Consider the following 26,839-nt stretch of genomic DNA (forward strand, 5'->3'; position numbering starts at 1 on the left):
AACATTTGTAGGGTGTTTTATCATCCTATTCAATATAAACACACACACACACTCTCTCACACACATATCCTCCCTCGTGTCTTCAGCAGCAGGGCTGACTGCAGACAGTCGATGGTGCATCTTTAATTAAAGAGTGAGGGAGAAGCTGGGTATCTCGGTAAAACAAACCTAATTAAAGCCATACCACATCCATGCCTCTCTGCAGACTCTGTTAAACGTTAAATCAAGTCCATTTTTCAACATCCAATTAAAAGCAATGGATTTTTTTCCAAAAAAGAAAGAAATAGAAAACAAAAGAAAAAGATATAGCCTTATTTGAGTCATTTTTAAACATTTACTTTAGTATTACTGGCTCCCTTTCATGTGCAGTGGCTGCAGAGAACAAAGCCGATCCAGCAGGTGCTCGCAGCAGGCAGCAGGAAGACTGCCCAGCTTTAAGGTTAGAGACAGAAACAATGGAGACGTCCTTCAGAACTTTCAGATTCTCGGAAAGAAAATGGCTACGATTTAAACATCCAACCATGTCTCAGTTTTATACAAATCACAAGCTGCCAAAGCAAAAGAAATCGTTCCATTTAGTCTGAAAAATGCAGGTTGTCTGAAAAACACGGCTGTGTTTTAAAACCTCTTTTTTTCTGTGAAACCAGGAATAATTAGTGAGATTTTCCTCGCAAGAGCGATCCCTGACACTGTGAAGCTCCTCCAGAGCAGGCTGGACCACCAGCTGTAAAGTGTGCCAGCAGGATCGGAGGACCACCAGCCTCCTCCGGCTCACTTTCACTTACGATGGTGAGCTTTGTATTTTTGAGCTTTACAGCCTATGAAAGGCATACTGGAGGGGAAACACACACACAGAAATAAAGTGAAAGGTAGATAAAGTGTTATTAAATGAACCGGAACTTTATCGTTTGGTGTATGTTTAACTTCACGCTGGAGAACTGTTTGTATCTACACCATCCAGCTTCTCCAGGAGGTTTTGTCCTGTTAAAGGAACTGACATGTTCACGGGACGCTCCTGTCCTAGGGATGGTTTTTCACACACATTTTGGGTCATGTTTGAATTAGATCACGATGAACTGGCTTGAATTGATGATGTCTGAAAAGTTCAGATGACTTTGTTGTGAATTGCTGCTTTACAAATGAAGAAATGAACTGCATATTTTAGAGTGTGAACAGATGGTCTTGTGTGGTTGTTCCAGTTAGAGAACCTTCTGTGACGAATTATTTTTTCCAATCCAATCTAACTTTATTTTAAAATAACCACAGTGGACCAAAGTGCTGTACATAAGAATAAAATCAATAAAAGACATAAATATATTTAATAAATAAGACAGTTTATTAACAAAGTAGCACAAATTAAATCTGCTGCTAACCTCTTACATCTCCTCGTTTGACCAACCTCATGCGATGTAAACATTTGGCATGAGGCCTGAAAACAGAGATTGGACTGTATCTGTTGGGTCTGGCTGCTATATGGGGACCTAAAATGGTGAATATGTTTTTTTAATGGTTAGAACTTGGTTTAATGGTTTCAAAGTCATGGTTAAAACAAGGTTATGGTTAAGATTAGAGTAAAGGTTAAGGCAAACAGTACATCATGGTGGGACCTTGCACTGAAAGGAAAAAAAGAACGAATGTGTGTGTTGTGGCTGCTGCGCTGCTCTCCTGTAGTCACTAATAAAATATGGGTTGTTTCACTGGAAGCAGGTCTTTTCCTTGTTCACTCGAACACATTACACAGTATATTATCTACTGCTCCAGCCATTAGCCTAAAGGTACTCCATTTTCACTGCTACATCACAGAAGTGATTTCCAAAGTAGATAAAGTGTTGATAGGCCAAGATCTCAACAGTAATTACATCATGTTTTATAGAACATAATCCCTGAGAAAATGATGAGAAGCTGGATGAAAGTGTGCATCAATCAAATGTAACAAACCCAATTATTGTCAGCCCTCCCCCCCTTTTCCTCGCAGCTCACAGCCATCACACATCTCCCCATGACTCAATCCTGATATGGCAATTACAGCTTGCAGAGAGTCGTTGCTAATAACGGCAATCCAATCACTTCACAGCGTGCAAGAAAGGAAAGAAGGCCCACTATAAATAATGACAACCCACAATTTACTTTTTATGTTTTCCTCCTCAGTAACAGGAGTGTCACTGGCTTTGATCAGGCTCATTTCCCTGGCTTGGTTGTTACTGGCCACATACAACACAGAGGTCTATCTTATGTTTGCAGGAAGAGAACATGAGTAAATACAGGACCGGAGGGAAATCTGTCATCGTTCAGCGATGAAACTTCAGATTTCAACTTCAGCATATGATGAACAGAGGTTGTGTTGTGACAAGTTATCCTGCTGAGAACCAGAGATGAAGAGTCGTACCTTTCCACCCTGCAATACTGGAACTGATTAACTTAGCTTGGTGCAAACAGCCAGCCAGGCTCCATCCAAGGTCCAACAATCCGCCTGAACACAAAATGATTAATTGGATGGTCTTAAAAATGTAAACGAGAACCTTAAAGCTACAGCTCAGAACGAAGAGTGGTTGTCTGACAAGACTTGAATTGGAGGGAGCTGGACTACCTTTTTTCTCCCCTGAAAATGTCCTGTTCACCATGACCTGGATGACAGAGAACACGCACCAACAACTGAGAACAACACCAACATATAAACCAGTTCATAAAATAATGACCTAGCAAAAGAAACCACCGGATTGGATCAAATCATCTCTTCGATTTAGTCCTCCATCCTGATCTACACGCGAAGATAGCGGAGACACGACCTCCATCAGAACCAAAACCAGGAACAAAAACATTGATGAGGACCAGAACCAGGAAGGAAAACCTCCATCAGGACTAGAACCAGGAAGGAAAACCTCCATCAGGACTTGAACCAGGAAGGAAAACCTCCATCAGGACCAGAACCAGGAAGGAAATCTCCATCAGGACTAGAACCAGGAAGGAAAACCTCCATCAGGACTAGAACCAGGAAGGAAAACCTCCATCAGGACTTGAACCAGGAAGGAAAACCTCCATCAGGACCAGAACCAGGAAGGAAATCTCCATCAGGACTAGAACCAGGAAGGAAAACCTCCATCAGGACTAGAACCAGGAAGGAAAACCGGAACCAGGAAGGTAATCAATGACGTCACTTTTCTGAAATGATACAAGCCAACATATCCACTTCATGGAAATACTTCCTGCATTACTTTACACAACCCATCACTATTTTCAGGCCTACAGCACAGTCCAGAACAGGCGGGATTTATTTGTTTATTGTTTTATTTGGACCTCCTAACCCTTCCTGGGGTCTGATTGAGGAGTGAAGGGCTGGTAAAGACATTCAATAAAAAAATTTAATTTCTATGGGATGTATTAGTAAGAAGAGATTTATGGACTCTAGGCTGGCCTGCAGTCCTGATCTCTGATTAAATAAAACATGCAGCCTTAACTGTGAGCAGAAAGAAGGAAGGAAGAGAATAGCACCCAAAACATCCTCAACACCAGAAAAATGATGATGAGACGAAACATAAAATATGTTTTGTCTGTACTGTGTGAAATAAAATGGAAGTCACTGAAAATGTAAGAACTGCTGTTTGTTCTTGCATGTTTCATTCAGTCCTACCTTCTCTTCCTGATTCAGTGCTGTAAACAGTCCTCTGTACTCTGAGTCTAAGACAAACATTAGATATTTGGTTGTACAAATAAAAGTGGCCTGACCTGGTCACAGCTAATCGCTCTTATTTAAACTAAACTCCTCAATCTGCTGCTAGAAGACCGTACCATCAGCCTGGTTGCTGCTTCTCGCCTTTCAGTGTAATTCAGTTTAAAATTTGTGTGTTTATTCTTACTTATTCTTTAATAAATCAGCCTATAAAGAATTTAAACATAAACAGAGTAAATAAATAGCACAATTAGCCTAAAATCCACGGGCATGACCCACTGAATGTCAATTTCTGTTTCTTATCATTAACCTCAATCAGAAGGACACGGCCTCCATTCCTATTTGATCCTAAAGATTAGCATCAGAATTGATGATAGCACATCTGAATGCACAAGCACCTCTCCACCCAACTCTGTAGCAGAGCTTTATATTAAAGAATGGGATTCAGATTTCTTTTTCTTTTCTTTATTTGTGTTTGGTAACTTTTTCCTTCATTTCTCTTTTTCCATCATACTTACTAGCTGTCACAGGTGTGGGATTATATCAGCTGTTGCTAACATGAAATAATTCCTGGAAAAGCTTTACTTGCCAAACTGGGCTGATTGTCTTTCTCTGCAGTCTAAATCCTGCCAAATATTTTCCAGAGTCTCAGAGAAGCGTCTCCTTCTGTTCTGTGTAACCAACCTCACGCTTCATGTTTCAACATGGAAACAGTTCCTGCAAACGGATCTGCTGTCCTTTAACTCCGTTTGACTTAAATGTGATCAAAGTAAGGACTCAAATTTTAGCAGGTTCCAAGCCTTCTTCAGGACATCACCAATTACTACCAAATTTAAAGGAATGAACATTTCTACAAGAGAGAAACTAGAAAGTTCTGTCTGAGTTCTTTGGTTTTGACACCACTGGAAAAGAAACACCCTATGTGTCTGATAAATTGCTCAACAGAAGGCACAGCCGTAAAGCATGAAATGTTATTGGACAATCAATCAGTCAATTTTCCCTGCCTGAGCCTGCTTCCACCAAATTGGAGTCCTCCACAGCGGAGAAGTCAACTGGCAATTTAGAAGTGAAGTGCTTTGGGGTGCTTTGCTTCAACTGAATGGGAGAGCAGAATCCCTAGAAAGTGTAAAAAAAGGGTAGCTCAGGCGAAACACTGAAGAATTTTTTCAAGAGGAAGAGCTTTGAAATAATGGCATCTTTAGATGGAGTCTGCTATGGCTGAAAGCTGTTCAAGCCTGGTGTAACTGGTTCCACATAAAGCGCCATTACAACTTGATTCGACAATAAACAGACATTTAAAAGCTGCAGTATGTTGGTCCAGAGAGGCAGCCAGAGGATTCTGCAGACTTCATTACTTAGAAATCATACTATCACATTCATCAACTTGCAGTGACACTGACCTGTTTGCACAGCTACGTTAAGAACCCTCCATCTGAAGCTTAGTAGACTTTAACAAACATCAGAGATTGTTCATTATCAACAAAATCACACACTGATACAATATCAACTCATTAAATCAAAAATGCCGTCCAGTGTCCTATTAGCGACATGGTCACATCATAGTCGCATGAAGGGTTCAGTCTCAACCAGTCTGTGTTTTTGCTGTGATTTTGTGGTGTTGGAAATATACAGATCTGCTGTAAATACAGTACCAGTATGGTGGAGACGATCAGGGATCGATTGGACAGTGAATCAGAGACATTCGTTGTCTTCCCCCTCTGGTTGTCTGTCATATTCAGGCCACTGGGTGGGTCCCAGGTTCCAATCTGTAAAACAAGACCAAAACATTTTGTTCCATCTAACTGTTCATCACATTAAGGCCTTTACATACCAGGACTGATACAAATAAACGGCATGACATTGTGAATAATTCGGAGGCAAAACACTGACGTTTTTGTCTATGCACACCAAGTGTGATGCAAAACTGCGAATAAATTATTTAGATTCTAAAACAAACTCGCAAAATGGGAAAAACAAACATGGATTCCACATAAAGCAACAATATTGTGGAAAAGAAAAGCAGAGCACGGCGGGTACATCCTATACTAGAGAAGACAGGAGAGCCTTGGGAGTTTAATTATTTAGTCTAGGAGCTGAAGCTTTACCACGGCTGCTTCAGGACCTACTTTATAATGTCCGTGGGACAGTTTAAAGATCTGCTTCAGCGGCTAGCTCCTAGCTTGAAGAAGCAGAGAAGCAATTTCAGGGTGTCTATTCGACCAGACCAGAGACTAGCTGTATGTTTGAGGTAAAACTTCATTTTTCTTACTTCCTTTTAACATTTCTACTGGTGATCAAGCAAATGGTGTCAACTCTGTGCTGCATGTTAGTTTATGTGATTGAACAGAAGGGCTCACTTTTCCCTAGCTAATAGATACTCATCTATGGAATACGTAAGATATTATTACTATGTTTAACAAGGTTTAACGCCAACATCCATCCATTCATCCATCTCATTAATCTATCATATCTATCTATTCTATTAATCTGTCTATCTTATCTAATATACTTAACAAACCCTATTGCTTATTGCACTCTAGTTAGTTGTGAAACTGCAGTTTGTCACACTGTAGGCCTACCTTTTACGTGAGCAATGACAGTTTAATGATCTATAGAACAGATAGAAAATACCGGCAAATAATCAATATTAAGTAGCTAATAGGGAACAAATATAAGATGTTAACAAAACTGCAAGAAAGCCTTGATAATACTTGTAAGACGAGCATGTTTGTTTGTAGATGCCATCTATGAAGTGTTACCAGTTCTTTTTTGTTTGTTTTTTGGACATTGGGGGTTATGACTGATCAGTAATGGAGGCATTTTTACTAACTCCACTTTGGGGAAAGCCATCCAAGCAGGTACGCTCGGCATACCACCGCCGTGCCACCTGCCAGGTGCACCTGAGTTGGGGCTCGTGCCCTATGTAGTTGCTGCTGATAAGGCTTTCCCCCATGAAGCCTCACCTGCTCCGACCCTTTCTTGCCCATCACCTCCTAGAGGAGAAGCGTGATTTTATTATAAATTATAAAATATTGGCTCTCCAGAGCCCACCGAATAGTTGAGAACCAGTTTGGCATTCTGACCTAACGTTGACATGTGCACTGCAGGAGGATGCAAATGTGCCCAGATACAGCTGACAGCATCATCAAGCCACATGCATGTTGTCTTCTTCTTGCAGCCGGCAGACTACTGTTGCTCACCGCTAACAGCTGATCCCAGCTGTAAACAATGGGGCAGCTCACAGGTTCTCCAGATGAGGTGGTAAAAAGTCCCAAAAAGAGTAGAAGGATTGCTTCTTCTCTCATGAAACTTTGCAGGTTATAATCCATAATAAAAGTGACCAAAACGGTCAGAAAGAAGAGCTTAATAACACACAAAAAACCATAAAAAAGAATATTAATAAAAAAAAGTAGGCTGGGAGCTGAGGTAACAAGCTGCCTACCGTGACGCCATCTTGGAAAAAAAAGAGAGTTTTATATATTTGCTTTTTTACAGCATTGAGCACCCTTAGGACAAAGATGACAGTAATGTGAACTCTCAACTCTTTCAGGGTGCTTTCTTCTTGAGTTATACAGGGAAAAGTGTTGGAGATGATCTAAGATTCAGATCGGCCCCATGGCCTTTTGGAGGGCTGGTCAGGGTAAAGAGTGTAGAGTGCTCAAAGGAGGATACATGATGGAGAATGAAAGCAGAAGGAGAGGATAGTAAAGATATCAGATTATGCTTCAAGGCTTCTCATGTCCTATCTCAGTTCGTCCTCAAGTCTTTACAGCCTTGCCTCTCCAGCGGCTCTCTTTCCAACCCCTTCACCCTCAGCATCACTTGAGGGGACCACAAACACTCCAACCCACACCAGCCACACTCTCCTCAGGGTACATCTGATGCCCCATGTGAACGTCTGAGAAAGGCTTTGTAATTGCAAATCAACTCTTTAATTCAGGCTTCATGAGGCTGGAGGGCTTCTGAAAGGGTTTTCATTAATGGAGTAAATTATTCATGGAGGTGCAGGCGCACACAGCGCACAGACCAGAGGTCAGAAGATGCTGAGAGGCATTCACCAGTGAGGATACTGAAGTGTGAAGTGTTTGCAGTTGCATGCAAGAATATTATTTGTATCAGTAGTGTTAGCAGGTTCCTCTCCTGCTGATAGTCTCATGAATCTTAAACGGAGTGCTGAACACTGGAGATATGCCATCCCATGAAAAGGAGACGCTCCACCGCATATGAAAACACAAACACAGCTGAGGTGAATATGCCGTGACACAAATGGACAGACTTTCAATTCTAACCAAATGTGTTTGGGGTGTGTTACAAGCTGAGATGAGGAGACTAAAAACATCCTTCTTCTTCATCTGCTGTTAATAATTTCATGATTCCGACATAAGAAACAGCACTTTAACCTTAAATTAGCTCAGCTGTTTTCAGTTTGTACAAGTTTGCAAAATGTGTTCAAAGTCATGTTTGTAAAGTTAAAAAGCAATTTCATCTGAGAGCTCCATGGAAACGAGTTTTATGGGTTGGATGTTAGATTTTTTAAAACAGGTTTAAAGGCAGAAAAATTATGGAGCTAAACTGTTTCAGTTCAATGAGGAGGGGGGCTTTTTATAGTGTTCAGGGAGGTTGAGTGTATTGGAAAGACAGAAGCAACTCTACCACCAGAATAATGCCTATTCGCCTTTGGACTGGATTAGCAAGTAACTGTCTGCTCTGCCTTAATAACATATGCATCTTCTCTGGAAGCCTGAATGATCAGAACATGGGCCATCAACATATATACAAAGTAAATAATGTAAAAAAACAAACAAACATTAATTTAGTTCAAAATTAGGCTGAAATGCAGCATCACGACAGACCTGGCAACACCGCAGTTCAGGAATACATCTAGCTTCAGTGGATTCCTGGTTATAAGTCGGTAGGTTTCCCATATTAGCCGGAACATTCTGTATATTTAACTAAATTGGATTGACCAGTACAGGATGTCTCTTATCCCTTTATTTGTGTACTGCTTGTCGTGTTTACCCTCTGGAATGTTACAGTGCTGTCACACTTCACTAGATGGAAGTCAGACTCCACAGATTACAGATTTCATGCGCCAGGTGACTGACAGGTGTCAATCCAATCACATCAACTATTGACGTCAAATCAAAACTTTGAGTAAACCGGTTTGTAGAGTGAATTTTCAACGTTTCTGGAAACAGAAACATGGATAAACCTGTAAAAAGAAAAGACTTGCTGCTAAAAAAGAAAAAGGTAAAGCCTGTTAGCAGTGATGCAACTTATGGTGTCAGATTTAAGCCATAAGTCTAGGGGGCGCAGTAACACACCCACGATAAAATGACACTCTCTCACACGCGTAGATATTAACTTTGCGCGCACAATCTAACTGTCTCACACACGTAGATATGAAGTCTGCGCACAATCTAACTCTTCAGACGCTACACTACAGGCTGCGAGCGAGGGTGTCAGCTCTGCGCAAGCAGGACTCCACCTGCGCGCGCTCTCTCTCTCGCCGTTTATGCTCGCGAGGTGAAGCTCTGCGCGCGCGGAGAAAACACTTTTGACACTTGGGGGCGGATCAGGAGACGTGGGGGGGTTGAGCCTTGTCCTTCTTATGATTGGTCACTTTCAGCCCCGATCCCGCCCTCACGGACATCATTTTTTTTCCTGCAAGACAATTTCCGGTCATTCGTCGGCCACGTACGTCATCGCGGTGCGCGAAGTACTGTCCCAATTCACAGAATTAGAAGGACCCTCCAAATCCACCCTTCGAATCCGCACTTCGTTTGGCCTCAAACGAAGGATGCTGGTGATGCATCCTTCGCGGCCTCTTTTCTCCCACAATTCGTTGCGCACAGGACGGTGGCGAATCAGCAACCTCAGAAGAGTCGTATTAAGTTTAAATAAAGTTTTATTTAAAAAAAAAGTTCGTTTTTTTAACTACACTTTAGTATAAACGTTACAAAACCAAGTACATTTAAAGCATGTTTGTTAAATGGTGACATTTAAATTCGGTAATATTTGATATTCAGTTACTTTTAAGGGGTTAATGAAGTGTGTACCGGCTGGAAAACAACAGAGCCTCAAACCGTTTTTTTTTTGTTTTTTTTTTAACTGTCGGTGTTGCCGCTCCGTGTTCAGCGTCTACTGACGTTTCCTACGAGTAATTTCTGAGGTTTAAGTGATTCAACGTCCTGTGTTGTTGCTATGGGAAATTCTTGTAGACTAGGTAGGATGTCCCATTTCACGAACGTTAAGCAGACTTCGAAGTGTGTAGACTACGGAGGACACTCTGTAGCCTACGTAGTCTGCGCACTTCGAAGTGTGCAGACCCTGAATTGGGACACACCTCCTGAATTGGGACACAGAAAAAAAATGATGTCCGTGAGGGCGGGATCGGGGCTGAAAGTGACCAATCATAAGAAGGACAAGGCTCAACCCCCCCACGTCTCCTGATCCGCCCCCAAGTGTCAAAAGTGTTTTCTCCGCGCGCGCAGAGCTTCACCTCGCGAGCATAAACGGCGAGAGAGAGAGCGCGCGCAGGTGGAGTCCTGCTTGCGCAGAGCTGACACCCTCGCTCGCAGCCTGTAGTGTAGCGTCTGAAGAGTTAGATTGTGCGCAGACTTCATATCTACGTGTGTGAGACAGTTAGATTGTGCGCGCAAAGTTAATATCTACGCGTGTGAGAGAGTGTCATTTTATCGTGGGTGTGTTACTGCGCCCCCTAGACTTATGGCTTAAATCTGACACCATACAACTAAAGCTTTCTGCACGTTATGCTACGGGAATTCTCTATCAGCCATGGAGATGCATCCAAAAAGAATGCATGGAAAAAAGTAGGCATGGTGAGTTATGCTATCAAATGTCTCTTGCATTTGCAGTCTGCCCATTAACTGCTTTAAATGTCCAAACTGTGATAAATCATTGTGAGGTTTATTCATACATGTGAAGTTGCATGTGTGTGAGGATACATAATAATCTACTACCTACTGTTAAGTGTTGAAATGTGTGCATGGTTTTGAATATTTGAAACAATCTCACCAGTATACCGTAACAATGTGTCCATGTGAAATCAAAAATCTGAAATTATACCTTTTTTAATGTTGTGTGGATTAGCTTGTTGTATTAGTCTCATGTTTATATTAGCATTTTCAAAATGCAAAAACAGTCCCTTATTTAGCTGAGAGAAAGTTGGTAACCCTAAAAGCCGTCAGTACCCGTATTTGGTGTGACAGTTTTGTTCGTTAAACTTCGGGGGTCGTATCATAACTGTATCATAACAACTGGCCGAGCGAGGGCACAGATGAAGGCGGCTACAGTGTCAGAGGGAAGTGAAGAGCCTTAGAGCAAAATTAAAAAGAAGCCAAAGATTTAAGCAAAGGAAGCAGCCATGGTGGACTCACCTACCCGTTTTAAGACAAACTGCTATTGTGAAAACAGATACTGAAAACTGCCCAGTTAATTAACATAAAGCACTGCCCAATGCACACGTGATGCTTCATGCTAAAGGCTGCGCGGGAGAGGATGCTGGTACAATGCTTATCTGTATCATGCTAGCTGATGGGAGACAAGATGCAGTTAGCTGGTGAATGTCGTTGGAACGTTGTATGAACATCTTTATAAAGGGAGGGAAGTCCAAGGTGAAAGACTAAATAAGCTGCCAGAGGTAGTTAATAGAATAGAATAGAATAAAATAGAATGCCTTTTTGTCATAATACATGCACAACAAGATTAAAACACAACACACCTCTCTGTGGTTATGAAGCGTAGAGTTGTCATCCAAAAAAAAAAAAAGAAAAAAAGTGGCCTTATGACGTTATAATGTGATAAATTTTATTGTAAAAACGTGAACCTTTATTTATTGTGAAACTTGTTTTAACGTGGTAGGTTGTATCATTACATCCATCATGGTCTGTCTCATCATTTTTATCTCTGCCAAGCCAGAGGTTAAGTTTCGCCGGCAGTAGTTAGCTGGCCCTGACCCAGATCATCGATCCTCATAGATTTTTCTTTGATGTTTGAAGAGTTTCCTTTTTTGTGTCAGTGTCTGGAGCAAATAAACACCTGGATAAAAGAGAATTTTCTACAGTTAAATGAAGACAAAACTGAGATTATTCTGTTTGGTAGCAAAGAGAAGAGGGTCAGCATTGGTAAACACCTGGAGACTCGGGCTCTTAAAATCACCGATCAAGTTCGTAACCTGGGAGTGTTGATAGACTCAGACCTGACTTTCAGCAGCCACATCAAAGCTTCACTAAGAAGCTTTTTACCAGCTCAGAAACATCAACAGAATTAAAAGTCTAGTTTCCCAGAAAGACCAGGAGAAACTCATCCATGCATTCATCTCCAGTAGGCTGGATTACTGTAATGGTCTTTTAACAGGACTTCCTAAAAAGAGCATTAAACATCTGCAGCTCATCCAGAACGCTGCTGCTAGAGTTTTAACCAGGACTAAGAGATCTGAACTCATCACACCAGTTTTAAAATCTTTACACTGGCTTCCAGTCAGTCACAGAATAGATTTTAAAAGCCTTCTGCTTGTTTACAAATCCCAGAATGGTTTAGGCCCAGAACACATCTGTGATATGTTCAGAGAATATAAACCTAGCAGAGCTCTTAGATCCAAAGACTCTGGTCAACTAGTCCAGACCAGAGTCCAGACTAAACATGGAGAAGCAGCATTTAGCTGTTATGCTGCAAACAAGTGGAGCAAACTGCCAGTGGAGATTAAACTTTCCCCAAATGTAGACATTTTTAAATCCAGGTTAAAAACATTTCTTTTCTCATGCGCCTATGCATGAAATCTATATGGTAACTTTTTAACTTATTTTGCTTTTAATTATTTTAATGTAACTTATTATTTTATTGTGATTCTTGCTATGTGTTGCCACCTTTTACTATGGTTTTACTGATGGTTCTCCAGGTATCAGTTGTATAGATGCCAAATATACCACGAAATATCTGGTTACAGTAAAAAATAAACGTCTGTTGGTGGTTTTTGTGAAGTTCTAAAGGTTTCTTGTTAGCAGCTCCTTCACAATGTGATGGCGGACAAGGACATTCGTTCTGGCGTCACCTCGTCTCTTTTTCTAGCCTTGGCACTGAGAGGATCAATATAACATTATCAACCATGTTCTATCAATAACCCATGGAGAAAACTCAACACGGATGCTGGTATGATGTGGGGTTTGGTTTCACTGGCAAGCTGTTCATGGTCACATGACCACTGGGATGCCCGCCTGTCAGTGGGGCAATGTGGATAATTTTGCCTTTAGAGCTCCGAACTATAAAAACTAATGCCCACAATCATTGCCAGAAATAAATAAATAGATAAAATTACATGGCTTGGCAGGGGTCTGCACTCTTTAAGTGCTTCCAGTAGTTCTGCTTTTTCCTGAGGATTCAACATGGAAATATCTGGAAGTTGGACCTTAAATGTCTCAGGTTTGGTTTTAAATAATTTTTTGAAGACAGAACATTTTAGCCATCTGCAAGTCATTTCATGTACAGTACATGCTCAGGAAAGACTTTGTTAGTAATGTCATTTAGATGTTAAAGTGAGCTGCATGGACTCCACCAACATGACTTTGGTACAGACATCAGACTTGTTTAACGCTTTCTTTGCACCATCTGTAACACTTTTATTGTTTAATGTAAAGCACTTTGAATGGTCTTGTACATGAAATGTGCTATAAAAATAAACTGACCTCGCCTTGTCATTATTGTTGAAACACATAATGGATGTAATTTCCTTTCAAAGTTTTCATAATTGGAATATGAGCTGAACGCTGCCTCTGTGGATGAGTGAATACTTCATGAACACTGAGAGGATGTCCTGAATTTTAATCAGAGCCTTCATCACGTCAACACTTACTCCTTTAAATCTTTGTCTTTTTTCAACTTTATTGTAAAGAGTTAAAAGAAAAAGCCCTTAAGACTTTGTTTTGTTTTTAATGATGGTAAACATCGCAAGTCAGCTGTGCTCTTTGGATGGATGGATCCAATTTATTTTCACTGGCAGTAGAGCTTTCAGCAAAGCTTTGCAGTTGCATTACAAATCTCCCAGCAACGGGGTCATTGAGGCCCTTTGGAAGACTGGCTGTGCACAATCATTTAATGCCTCCAAACAAAAAATAAAGAGCTTAAAATGATGTGGTGCACTCGTCTTCCATTTAACCCTTATCTCTTCTCTGAAACATGCTCTTTGATTTGAAATCTAATTGTAAGCCAAAACGTTTTTTAAAACACTAACAAGGACTTGAACAGAGCTGGTCTAACTCATCTAAAATATGTGGTTTCTGATGTTTTTTTGTTTTACCGGACATACTACTTTTGATTTTTTTTTAAACTACTGATGTCTGCAGCTAACCAAGCAGTATTTTAACTAAGCCAACAAAGATGTTTAACCAACTCAACTTGTTTTCCAAGACATAAGTCTCATGAGACAGTGGACTTAAAATGAAGATTCCATGTCCTAAAGATTATGCTATTAGTGGAAAACACTTCAGTTTGTAAAGCAAATGATATGCAATATGTGCAGATATGTTAATATTTCAGCATATTGTTCATCTCATTGTTTGGCACAGTTATGAATTTTCTCCTAGTATCTATTCCTGGTATTGAGTCACCTGACTTTTGCAGGTTATCCCATTATGGTTTTGAATTTTGACCATTTAGCTACTTTTACTATAATATTGTCATCTCAACCAATAATTAGTTTGTTTAAGAAAAAAATGTTTAATTAAATTATGTCCAAAGGAAAAGAAATATGTAAGGAAACATATCGTCACACTCTTAAAATAACAGCCTGTCATTTTTTTCCCAAGTTTATTTAAAGCACAAAAAGTAGATTTCTTTTAAATATTTGGTTAAAAAAATGACGTAGGCCATTATTTTAAGAGGGGGGTGATATATGCTTTAGGCCAGCTTCTACATGGTCAAGCATATGAAAACATGGAAAATCTTGGAAGTCTAAATCAAATCAAATCAAATTTTATTTATAGAGCGCTTTTCATGTACAAAGCAACACAAAGTGCTTTACATAATAAAAACAAATCCTGCATATAAAAAACTAAATTTAAAAGCCTTCATACACCAGGTATATAACAGGAAATTAAAACACACCTCATAGTAGTCTCTTTCACGCACAATCTCACACACACACAAACAAAGCGCATGCACACTCCACCCACCCACTCATACCCCATTCTGTAAATGAAGTCCCATCCCTGGTTACTGTCTCTTAACTGAACGTAAGTATAAAAATAACAATAGAATGAAAACATCTGGCTTGACGCTACTGTGAGGAAACAGTATCTTGGGGATCCAGTCACACCCAGGACCACAGAGGGCGCCACCACAGGAACCACACAGTTCAGGGATGGCCGGGGTCCACAGCACACCCACAGGGCTGCAGTGCAGGACCCCCAGCCCCCAAGACAAGGACACTCACCATGACAACAACCTTGCAGACAGAGCAGGTAGAGCGACCAGTGTGAAGGATCCCCAGGTGAAAAACACTGGAGTTAAACACTAAAAAATGATTAAAAATAAATAAATAAACTTCTATACAATAAGAACTGATAAGAGCGACAAAGATAAAAATACAGATAAGGGGCTTCAGGAAAATGATAAAGTGAAATAAAATAAAATAAAGAAGTTGATAAAAACTGTGTACTTGTTTTAAAAAAAAGCCAGGTGGTATTTAAAATAAATAGAAAAACATATAAATATGACAAGATGAAAGCATTTGGGATTAAGTCCCTTTGTGACAAATCCTGGATTGTTTTTGCCCCTAGAAGTACAACTTTCGGCATTTTTATAGCATTGTTGCTATGGTAACTGGCTGTTACATTCTGTCATAATCTAGATTCTTCGTATAGGAGTCCATTCTATAACTACGTCCCAATTCAGGGTCTGCTCACTTCAAAGTGCGGCTACATACGTCATCATGGTGCGCCAAGCACTGTCCAAGCTCGAAGGAGTCTCCGAATCCACCCTACAAATCCACTCTTCGTTTGGCCTCAAATGAAGCTGCTAGTGATGCCTCCTTCACATCCCCTTTCATTGCGCACAAGATGGCAGCAAATAAACAACCAAGCTCACAAGCGTCCTTTTTTAAAAATTACACTATAGTAGAAATATGACAAAACCAGGTGCATTAAAAACATTTTGTAAATGGTGGCATTAAAATTCTGTAATATTTGACATTTGTGGATTTATAAGGGGTTAATGAAGAGTTTACCAGATGGAAAACAACAGAGCCTCAGTTTTGTTTTTTTTCTTTTTTACATTATTACTCGGTCGGTGTTAACGTTCACAAAAGTATCCTAGGATATGCAAACTTTAATTTCAGAGGTTTAAGTGATTCAATGTCCTGCGTTTCAACTATGGGAAATTCTTTTTAGCTAGGTAGGCTGTCCCATTTCACGAATGTTAAGTGGACTTTGAAGTGTGTCCAATGTGTGCAGACCCTGAATTGGGACACAGTCTATGTCGTCTTCATCTCGGACATTTCCTAGTATAAAGATAAAACATTGCTTGTATCTCCCTGTGAGCTTTGACTTATACCAACATCTGGTAACAGAGAATGACCCTAACAGACTGAATGAAAGTGATTTCCAAACCTCAGGATCTGAAGGATAAAGAGCAAAAACAACACAAATGCCACACACTTCAATGAGCTGGTTGACCTCCACTTACTGTTACACAGAAATGATGAGGAGGATGGGGCATCTGTCTATTTTCATCTCAGTCATATGTGATATTTGAAATTGTTTTGACAAGTAAAAGAGATTAGCATTTATTGTTTACTTGTTTTTTTACAACTTTGGATCAGCTCCTCTTGATGATCCTCTTACAAACTTAGTGTTATATACTTTCACAGGGGTGATGGAATTCTGACACCGTCTCCCATCTGTAATGGGAGAAGAAAAAAACAAAAAACCTCTTTTGCACACAACACTGCAAGTGACTTAACAGCAACGTAGGCTCCCAGTAGAGGTTGCAAGTCAAACTGGCGAGGGGCTAAGCATTGTGGGAATTGTAGGAATCATTTGTTGTGTTATTGCTCATTTTATTTTACTTTGATTGCCTCAACTTCCCATAATGCTCTGCACGTCAAGCGATGTGCTACGTCACACCAGCGAGCTCTATAGGTTGATTAGTCAAAAGTTGGGCCAATCAGAGGGAGAACTGAAGCGGGCGTTGTGGGAATTAACAAACTCGGTTCAGATCCCTGCGAAAGATAGCCATGGAAGCTAAATTTATGAAGCCTGGAGAAAACATCCTTCTTATCGATAAAGGACTGAAAATCTAAGTGGCGATGGGCAAGGGTGGAGGAAATCGATGTGGATGGCAAGCCTTACGGGAGCTGGTGTAAAAACACTGAAAGAACCAGGTACAGGTTTCTGCACATTATGTGCTCGAAAATGTAAATACGACACAAGCAGGAAAAAAGTGTTGTCACGGCATGAGTCCGACCCTGATCACAAAGCGGCTGTGCAAGCTAAGTTGGATAAAAAAAATATTATGCACATTTTAAAAGTGTGCCAGCATTTACTTGTAAGCAAGTAAGGAAAAACATTTTTAATATAGAAATTTTCATGGATTCAACATGACGTTATTGTAGAAAAGGTGTAATGTGTTCTGTTCCAATAACATTGTTTGAAAATTTCATATCATCATAGCAGTATCCATTGAGGAACATCTTAAAAAAATATTCAGGCTTTGACCTATTTATTCATCTGTCAATGTATTTTAATCTTTTGGGACATTTTCCCTCCATCCCATCTCTCTGTTTAGGAAGGGTTAGGGTAAACTGTACTCTGTTTGGGATCAATAAATTCAAAACCTTTTCATTTCTACAGATGGAAGTTTTAACTTTGGTCCTTAAGAGAATGCATGTATGTTTATGGTAGTCTGTGTTTTATTTCTTTATCATATTCAGTATATTTATAGTTTTCATAAAATGTCAGCACACAAGTGCGCAAAAACGTTCACACACATTTAAATATATATACACATATCAATGACACACAACCTTCTCTAGTCCCTCCTCCTTCAGACTAATGACATCCAGGTCGAAGTCTGTTCTTAGGCCATTGGTCCTGTTGAAAGAGATTCTCCCAGTCAGGCCGTCCCAGTGAGCCTGCAGACAGAAGGAGACAGCCTGCTAAGAAACGAAGGAATATCACAGAAGCCCAACCAAAACATCAAATCTGAATCTACGCTTTCAAATATGTTTCTAATGTTAGGGTGGCAGGAAAATGCAGTAAAAAATCTCCATTTTCTCTCTGTCTCCACTGACTTTCCTCTTTCCTGCATCAAGGTGTTAAAGAGAAAGTGAGACTGCATTTGTAACAGTGAGGAAGCAATTATCCTATCTTTACAGATATTTAGGGCTGTGGTAAAAAAAAAATAGTGTAGCATGAAAGTGGCTCAGAGCCTATCTGGCACAGAAAATCATCACAGAGCTTCTGTGACTGGAAGTCAGGGACTTCAGGGCCTATCTTTGGTTCAATGAGTGGAGCCTCAGATCTGGAAGTTACTCACTCAGCTGCTTGAGCGCATTTGCCATGCTGCTCACGGGTTTGAGGAATGCTTTATCTTAATGCAGACCATGCTCTCCAAAATGCTGGTCTCTACTAAATCGTCAACTACAGAAGTATTGGCTTTTATGCAACTTCTTTAAGAAGGTGGCTTTGATGTGACAGGGGAGGGTTGGAAGGTTCGGTTAGAGGGGAGGGTTGGAAGGTTGGGTTTAAGGGGAGGGTTGGAAGGTTGGGTTTGAGGGTAGGGTTGGAAGGTCTGGTTTGAGGGGAGGGTTGGAAGGTTGGGTTAGAGGGGAGGGTTGGAAGGTTGGGTTAGAGAGGAGGGTTGGAAGGTTGGGTTAGAGGGGAGGGTTGTAAGGTTCGGTTTGAGGGGAGGGTTGGAAGGTTGGGTTAGAGGGGAGGGTTGGAAGGTTGGGTTTGAGGGTAGGGTTGGAAGGTCTGGTTTGAGGGTAGGGTTGGAAGGTTGGGTTTGAGGGTAGGGTTGGAAGGTCTGGTTTGAGGGGAGGGTTGGAAGGTTGGGTTTGAGGGGAGGGTTGGAAGGTCGGGTTTGAGGGTAGGGTTGGAAGGTCTGGTTTGAGGGGAGGGTTGGAAGGTTGGGTTTGAGGGTAGGGTTGGAAGGTTTGGTTTGAGGGTAGGGTTGGAAGGTCTGGTTTGAGGGGAGGGTTGGAAGGTCGGGTTTGAGGGGAGGGTTGGAAGGTCGGGTTTGAGGGGAGGGTTGGAAGGTTGGGTTTGAGGGTAGGGTTGGAAGGTCTGGTTTGAGGGGAGGGTTGGAAGGTTGGGTTTGAGGGGAGGGTTGGAAGGTTGGGTTTGAGGGTAGGGTTGGAAGGTTGGGTTAGAGGGGAGGGTTGTAAGGTTCGGTTTGAGGGGAGGGTTGGAAGGTCGGGTTAGAGGGGAGGGTTGGAAGGTTGGGTTTGAGGGTAGGGTTGGAAGGTCTGGTTTGAGGGGAGGGTTGGAAGGTCGGGTTTGAGGGGAGGGTTGGAAGGTTGGGTTTGAGGGTAGGGTTGGAAGGTCTGGTTTGAGGGGAGGGTTGGAAGGTTGGGTTTGAGGGGAGGGTTGGAAGGTTGGGTTTGAGGGTAGGGTTGGAAGGTCCGGTTTGAGGGGAGGGTTGGAAGGTCGGGTTTGAGGGGAGGGTTGGAAGGTCGGGTTTGAGGGGAGGGTTGGAAGGTCTGGTTTGAGGGGAGGGTTGGAAGGTTGGGTTAGAGGGGAGGGTTGGAAGGCTGGGTTAGAGGGTAGGGTTGGAAGGTCTGGTTTGAGGGGAGGGTTGGAAGGTTGGGTTTGAGGGGAGGGTTGGAAGGTTGGGTTAGAGGGGAGGGTTGGAAGGTTGGGTTAGAGGGGAGGGTTGGAAGGTTGGGTTAGAGGGTAGGGTTGGAAGGTCAGGTTTGAGGGGAGGGTTGGAAGGTTGGGTTAGAGGGGAGGGTTGGAAGGTTGGGTTTGAGGGTAGGGTTGGAAGGTCTGGTTTGAGGGGAGGGTTGGAAGGTTGGGTTTGAGGGTAGGGTTAGAGGGTAGGGTTGGAAGGTTGGGTTAGAGGGGAGGGTTGGAAGGTTGGGTTTGAGGGTAGGGTTAGAGGGTAGGGTTGGAAGGTTGGGTTTGAGGGTAGGGTTGGAAGGTTGGGTTAGAGGGTAGGGTTGGAAGGTTGGGTTAGAGGGGAGGGTTGGAAGGTTGGGTTTGAGGGTAGGGTTGGAAGGTCTGGTTTGAGGGGAGGGTTGGAAGGTTGGGTTTGAGGGTAGGGTTGGAAGGTTGGGTTAGAGGGTAGGGTTGGAAGGTTGGGTTAGAGGGGAGGGTTGGAAGGTTGGGTTTGAGGGTAGGGTTGGAAGGTCTGGTTTGAGGGGAGGGTTGGAAGGTTGGGTTTGAGGGTAGGGTTGGAAGGTTGGGTTAGAGGGTAGGGTTGGAAGGTTGGGTTAGAGGGGAGGGTTGGAAGGTCGGGTTTGAGGGTAGGGTTGGAATATCTGGTTTGAGGGGAGGGTTGGAAGGTTGGGTTTGAGGGGAGGGTTGGAAGGTTGGGTTTGAGGGGAGGGTTGGAAGGTTGGGTTAGAGGGTAGGGTTGGAAGGTCTGGTTTGAGGGGAGGGTTGGAAGGTTGGGTTAGAGGGGAGGGTTGGAAGGTTTGAGGCTGCGGGTGATGCTACTTTTAACTAACTACTTTTAACTAACACTAAGGTTGGATGTTCACATGATTTCTAAGAACATCACTACAGCAGTAAGCCATTAACCACAGGTATGTCTCTTTTTTACTGTATAACTGGACCAAGTTGATAACTATACTCAGTTTCAACAGTTTGATGCAAGAGGTTGGTTTGGCAGAGGTGTGCTGGAGGAACATGAGTTTAACTAGTGTGTTTGTGGATCATGAATATTTGATCTCTGTCTTATTGTGGTAAAATCCAGTTTCCATGTTATTTGACCATAAGCCATGAAAGTGACCTTTAACTCCAAGAGAAGCAAAATTAATAACAAAAGTAAGACTAAACTTTAGGTTAGCAAGCAAACACATTATTAAGACTAAACCTAGTTAGTAACTTAGTTTTACAGTAAGACAGAGACATAGGTGTTTAACCTTAACTAGCAGCCATAGTGTTGGTGGATAATGTTGTTCTAATGGTGTATTCCAGATGTCTTGTAATTCCGAGCGCCCAAATATAGGTGATATTATTATCAGACAACTCGGAAAAAAAATATTTAGCTTTATTTTTTCATTTTAATTTATTAATTTTTTATTTTAATTGTCGTAAGTTATGAGTTCTCTGTTTGGAAAAGCAAGTTCGCTTTGTAACTTCTGGCAAAAAAATCTTTCAAGCAACGAATTCTGAAGACAACTGGAATGCACAATAACTCCAAACATCAGACCCCCGCTACTCCACCAGAACAGCTGAAACTAAAAATCTTATCATTATAAGAAAGCTGTCCACGTATAACAACACATTCAGCGTAAATATTTTATTGTTTTTCTAATGTTTCAGTTACAAATTCAAGGTTGACTTTTTCAAAACCAAATGTTTTAAAAATCAACATCAGCTGTCTGTGTTTTAGCTCCTTAGAAATTCATAATTACAATTATTATATTATATTATATTATATTATAATATTTAAAAAATAGTCTATTAAAATAATTATTATCATTTTTGTCACATCATTACAAATTAGTTTGATTGTTAGTGAAAAGAAAACCTTAGCCTTTGACCTTAAGGAGCCGGTTATTCAAAAAAATGTCATCCAGATAAAAGCTATCCCGATTTGGGAATCCCATTTTCCGAGACGGCGGATCACGTACTCTGGCTTACTTTTACCTCAGTTATTCAAAGCAAAATAGAATAGATCACTCTGATCCAGAATCCCGTTTTTCAGGATCACCAAATCTGGATTTCCAGCATGTAAATCAACGTGGGCTTCCAGCTATGTGAAGAACAACAGGTAGAAGAGCCGGTATGGGGTCACATCAAGTGATTTTTATTGTGTGACAACACACAGAAACCATAAACATCCCCTTATACTTAGAATTGTATGATAAAATAAGTACATGTTCACCTGTATGGTGGATAGTGTGAAAATGTCTGAAAGAAAAAAGGGCTCCATGTCCACATGTTACCAGACTAAAGACTGATCAGGGTTCCTCATCTGAGGAAGGGAGGCACAGAATCAACATTCAACTTGTGGGCGAAGCTGACCCCACCATCATGAACTGCAGTGCGAAATGGCTGGGGTCTGTTCATGTAATGATATCCTGAGGGAGAGTGCCTTGTACAGAGAGCTCCAAACCAACCGGCTAGATTGCATCATATTAGGGGAAAGGCCTATCCACTCCTACGATGGCTGATGACCACACCAGCCCAGGCGTGCTTCAATGCTGCTCATAGCAGAACGAGATGTGCAATCAAATAGAGTTCTGAAGAGACGGTCTGCATGCCTTAACTACTTGTGGGTGGAACCACAGGGTTACGTGATACGTGCATGTATTGTCCTGAATAACACTGCGACCAGGCGGACTGTCCCTCACTGTGACCATGTTATTACACACCTGAGCCGTGTGGAGGCCCAACCTTCAGCATCATGTCAAAATGAGGGACGAACGGGACGTGTAGGAAAGGATGCAATCGTTCGAAACGTCTTTTGTTGACAGGTTCTTTTCTGATTATGAAGTGATGAATAACAGGAAAATTTTATATTTTAATTTGTGTTATTGGATTTGTTTGGGGTTTATTTCGTGGGGACATGATAATGTCATGTTTTTATTTTTGCTGTACTATACTGAAAGGCTTAATGGGTAGCCTATCTGCCTATTTAACCACTTTATCACTGTAACGGTTAAACAAGTCACATGCAGAATCCAAATTTAAGCACATGCACCAAATAAAATTTTCTATTACTTGATCAACTGTTAGGTTTTACTGCAGTTTCTTCTTGAAATCCACCTTGTAATCCTGCCCTCTGCTGGGATCAGGATAATCCTGTTTTTAGGATCAAAGTTATCTGGAGCCTACTCAAGAGTTCTGAACAACCCAAACTGAGGGTTTTATCCGGATAACAACCAGGATTAGATTACGTGATCCAAGCCGATTTTGGAATCCGGATTTCCCTTTTGAACAACCTATTTTCAAGATTTGATCCTTTCCGATGACTGAAATGTGATAAGATGAACAACCGGCACCAAATGATCAAATATATCAACTTTCTTTCAGCTATTTGAAATTAATCCATAATCCGTATAAGTATCTAAGATCCAATGTATACTCTCAAAATGTGCAATTAGAATTTATTTGTAAGAAATTTTTCTTATCATTCTGGATAATTTTATGTAAAAATGATAATAAATAATGTGGTAATTTTCAATGACTCCAGGTCAGAGGACAAAGATGGAGAAAGCTGCTCATCCCATCTTCTTAAATCTGCAGACTGGGGTGAAATTATTGAAAATTGTGATTATATTGTGTTTTTGTTCTGCATAAGAGATTTATGTAAAAATTCAAAGCACAAGCTCAATACAGCTTCTGTTCCTCCAGGGAGTCTGTAGGCTTCATACACACAGAGGGAAAAATGATTTCCATATAAATAAATACACAGATAAATGATTTTCATTTATTTCCTCGCCTTGACTACCTCAGCCTGATAAACATTCTGCCCCTGTCCACTGCCATGAGTGCTTTCTGGTGGAGGTGCGGCTGACAGAGCAGGTAGACCAGCCTCTACCTCTTTGATGAGGGCCATGAAGCGGTTCCCGAAGCGCCACGGCTTGTGTCGGTTGCACTGTAATGAGCTGACAGTGATCTGCTGGGACTGCTGCACAGCCACGGCCACCACGTGCACAGCATCGTACATCAGAGCAGCGTCCGTCTGCAAACCAAGACAGAGGGGGAGGAACAGAATGTCGTTAGGATGAAATACAGCACGTGGTAGATCAGCACGGCCAGGCGGCACGGATCCTTTCATAATCAGAAAAATATCAATGTCAAGATGGTTGAATCACTGCCTCAGATAGAATAGAATAGAATACAATAGAATAGAATAGAACTTTTTTGATCCCTTGGGCAGTTGCCCTGGGGGGAAGTAGATTCCCAGAAGCAGCGTAGAACCCGTTTACATAACAGAAAATATTAATAAAATAAAAAGTTCAGAAGAAGAATAAAAACATTGTTTACATACACGCAAAATATAAAAACTATAAACAGCTATTAATGCACAGCTGCTAAATTTAACTATTAACTATATTGCACATAAATTCTGCCCACCAAGATTTGCAGAACATCATCTCTGAACACAACACGTCCAACCTTGAAGCAGATGGGCTACAGCAGCAGAAGACACACCGGGTGCCTCCTGTCAGCTAAGAACAGGAAACTGAAATTCACACACACTCATCAACACTGGACAATAGAAGATGGAGAAACGTTACTGGTCTGATGAGTTTCCATTTCAGCTCCACATTCACATGCTAGGCTCAGAATCTGCTGGAAACATCATGAAAATATGGATCCATCCTGCCTTGGATCAACGCTTCAGGCTGCTGCTGGTGTCATGGTGAGGGGGATGCTTTCTTCGCCCACTTTAAGCCCCTTAGTACCAACATGGCCTGGTTTAACCAGCACAGCCTACCTGAGTATTGTTGCTGACCATGTCCATCCCTTTATGACCACAGTGGAGCATCTTCTGATGCTACTTCCAGCAGGATAATGCACCATGTCACAAAGCTCAGATCATCTCCACCTGCTTTCTAGAACATGACAATGAGTTCACTGGACTCCAACGGCCTCCACAGCCACCAGATCTCAGTCCAGTAGAGCAGCTTTGGGATGTGGTGGAACGGGAGATTCTCATCATGGATGCAGCCGACAAACCTGCAGCAACTGTGTGATGCTGTCATGTTGATATGGAGAAAACCTCTGAGGAAGGTTTCCACCACCTTGTTTAGTTTATCATACCATGAATTAACCCTCTGGTGCATGAATTATTACAAAACAGTAGCACAGTTTTTAAATAAAATATTTTACTTCTACAGACAACCACATTGCTGTTTTCCTTTTTTTTAATCTTATTTTAACTTTTACTCAGTGTTTTGATTTTTCTACTTTACTTATGAAAATATAAAAAAATATCTTGTCATATTAATATAATATAAATCTTCTATAAAAACACCTGGATCATTTTCTTGTCCTGTTTATCACTGAGGCAAACTTGGTAATTACAATGTATGTGTAAATACTATGTATGTATAAATACTATATCAAATGTAGTTATTCTTTATACGTATTGGTGACTCACTAATGTCCAATGAAGTTGCTAATGTACGATCCACACCCATGCATACATTTAAAAACAGACTTTAAATATGTGTCCACTGTAGTGGACACTATGCACCACAGGGTTAAGGCAGTTCTGGAGGAAAAAGGGAGTCGGACCTGGTACTACAAGGAGGACCTGATGAAGTGGACGGTGAGTGAACAGGGCACTAAAGAATAAATCAAGTTCAGCTTTGATGTTTTGTATTAGTGTGTTTTTCAGGTAAATAAAACATCAGTTTTTGCTGCATTGTGTTACTGACTGAGGTTATCGTGTAATATTCATGAGTACAATCAGTTCAGGTTATCTCCTTCCTGTGAATATGCCATGCACAATATTACACCAGCAAACTCTCAATAATGTGTAGTTTTAAGACAGACTTCAGATCTAAACAACACATGCATGGACAGAGCAGCCCGTAAACTCAGTTTGTTGGAGGTAATGTTGTGTTTGATAAATTCACAGCCATTATGGTGGAAACAAGCCACAGAAATGGCTCACGCTCTGTTTTCAGGACAGACTGTTTCAATCCTGTTTGAAGACCCTGCTGAGACCAGGCGGTGATGATGGAAGCAGAAACAGCTTCTCTCTTAGTCGGTTAAAACATGGTGTCAGTAATGTTATTTCATATAGTCTGAATACAATGTTCAGGCTAATGAAATAAACAACAAAGAGCTCTCATGTGCAGCTTGATATGTGCAGACAAACACTTCCCAGGCTGTCTGTCTGCGCGTGCTGCCAGAATTTACTGTCTTAGTCCCTGTTGGTATATTTATATATTCAAGTCTTGACAGTAAACAGTGGCTCCAAACAGAGGAGTGTCGCTGAAGCTATCAGAGAAGTGCCAGTCATCCACGCTCCATGAAAGAAGCCTATAATTCTGCACTTCCTTAAAAAAAAAATCAAATTAGTGTTTGTCTCGCTTGATTGAAAAGCAATCACAACAGCCCTCCACAGTTGTTGCATGGAAATCATGCCCCAGGGTGTAAGGAAGGCTCTGTCCTGTCAGGGGAAAAACTCCTCTCAAACATGTCATTTTTCACCATTACAGCCCTGATTGCGCAACGCAGGCCAGATGGGCTGCATGTGTGTGTGTGGGGGCTCGTGGGTGTGTTCCTGCATGTACATGCAAACATACCGTATAAAGCTGCATATCAGTGATGTTTCAGAATCAATCACAATCAGTGAAGTGGCCCTCGACAAATTCAGGCTGGCCTCAGTGTGTGACCGCAGGAGTGGAAGGTATTAATAGTCTGTGTTAGAAGAAGGTGTCGAAGCAAAGGGAGTGTGAACTCATTGCAGTGTGGGTGTCAGCTGGAGGCTGCTCAGCTTCTGTGTCGGGGATGGGGGGGTTAGACCAACATGCAGCATTCTGTTGAAGATAAAGGGGCTGGCAAGCAGTACCAAGATGGATATGATCCATTTTGACAAACCAGCAGCACGCTAGCAGTTAGCAGACATGGAGGACAGTCAGGTGTCCAACGTCTACGTCAACATGTTGGTGCAGAACAGGGACGGCCAGTTCAGACAGTTTCATCCTCTCCGTTATTAAGTTCATGAGTGTTTTGTAGTTCTGGTGCAGATTCTGGTCCAGGAGGCGGTTTTCTGAGTGGAGCAGTGAATAAAACTCTTGTATGGAAATTTGAATACAGCGGGCCCTCGCCATAACGCGATTTACCTTTCACAGCCTCACAGTTTTGCATGTTTCTTTTGGTTTTTTTTTTTGTTTGTTATTGTGGTTTTTTGTGTTCTGCGTCCTGAACTTTGATGGTGTTTAACCCGTTAAGGCCCGACCCATGAAAAAATGGTAAGAAAAGTCCAAATTTTTAAATATGAGGTCTTTAATTGGCCCTGTAA

General features: G+C 41.4%; 1 protein-coding gene across 4 annotated transcripts in view; it reads right to left on the reverse strand.

The window, feature by feature from the left end:
• grik2 (glutamate receptor, ionotropic, kainate 2) overlaps nucleotides 1-26,839 on the reverse strand; it is a 294,971-nt gene that overhangs the window by 101,169 nt on the left and 166,963 nt on the right. For all 4 annotated transcript variants that reach the window (XM_041989097.1, XM_041989095.1, XM_041989096.1 and 1 more), the window contains 3 exons: nucleotides 23,396-23,539; nucleotides 17,706-17,813; nucleotides 5,320-5,433 (listed from right to left, as the gene is read on the reverse strand). In XM_041989097.1, coding sequence (XP_041845031.1) covers nucleotides 5,320-5,433; nucleotides 17,706-17,813; nucleotides 23,396-23,539 — 366 coding nt within the window. The remainder of the gene's footprint in view (nucleotides 1-5,319; nucleotides 5,434-17,705; nucleotides 17,814-23,395; nucleotides 23,540-26,839) is intronic.

The sequence above is a fragment of the Melanotaenia boesemani genome, chromosome 6 (genome assembly GCF_017639745.1).
Source record: "Melanotaenia boesemani isolate fMelBoe1 chromosome 6, fMelBoe1.pri, whole genome shotgun sequence".
NCBI classification, from domain to species: Eukaryota; Metazoa; Chordata; class Actinopteri; order Atheriniformes; family Melanotaeniidae; genus Melanotaenia; species Melanotaenia boesemani.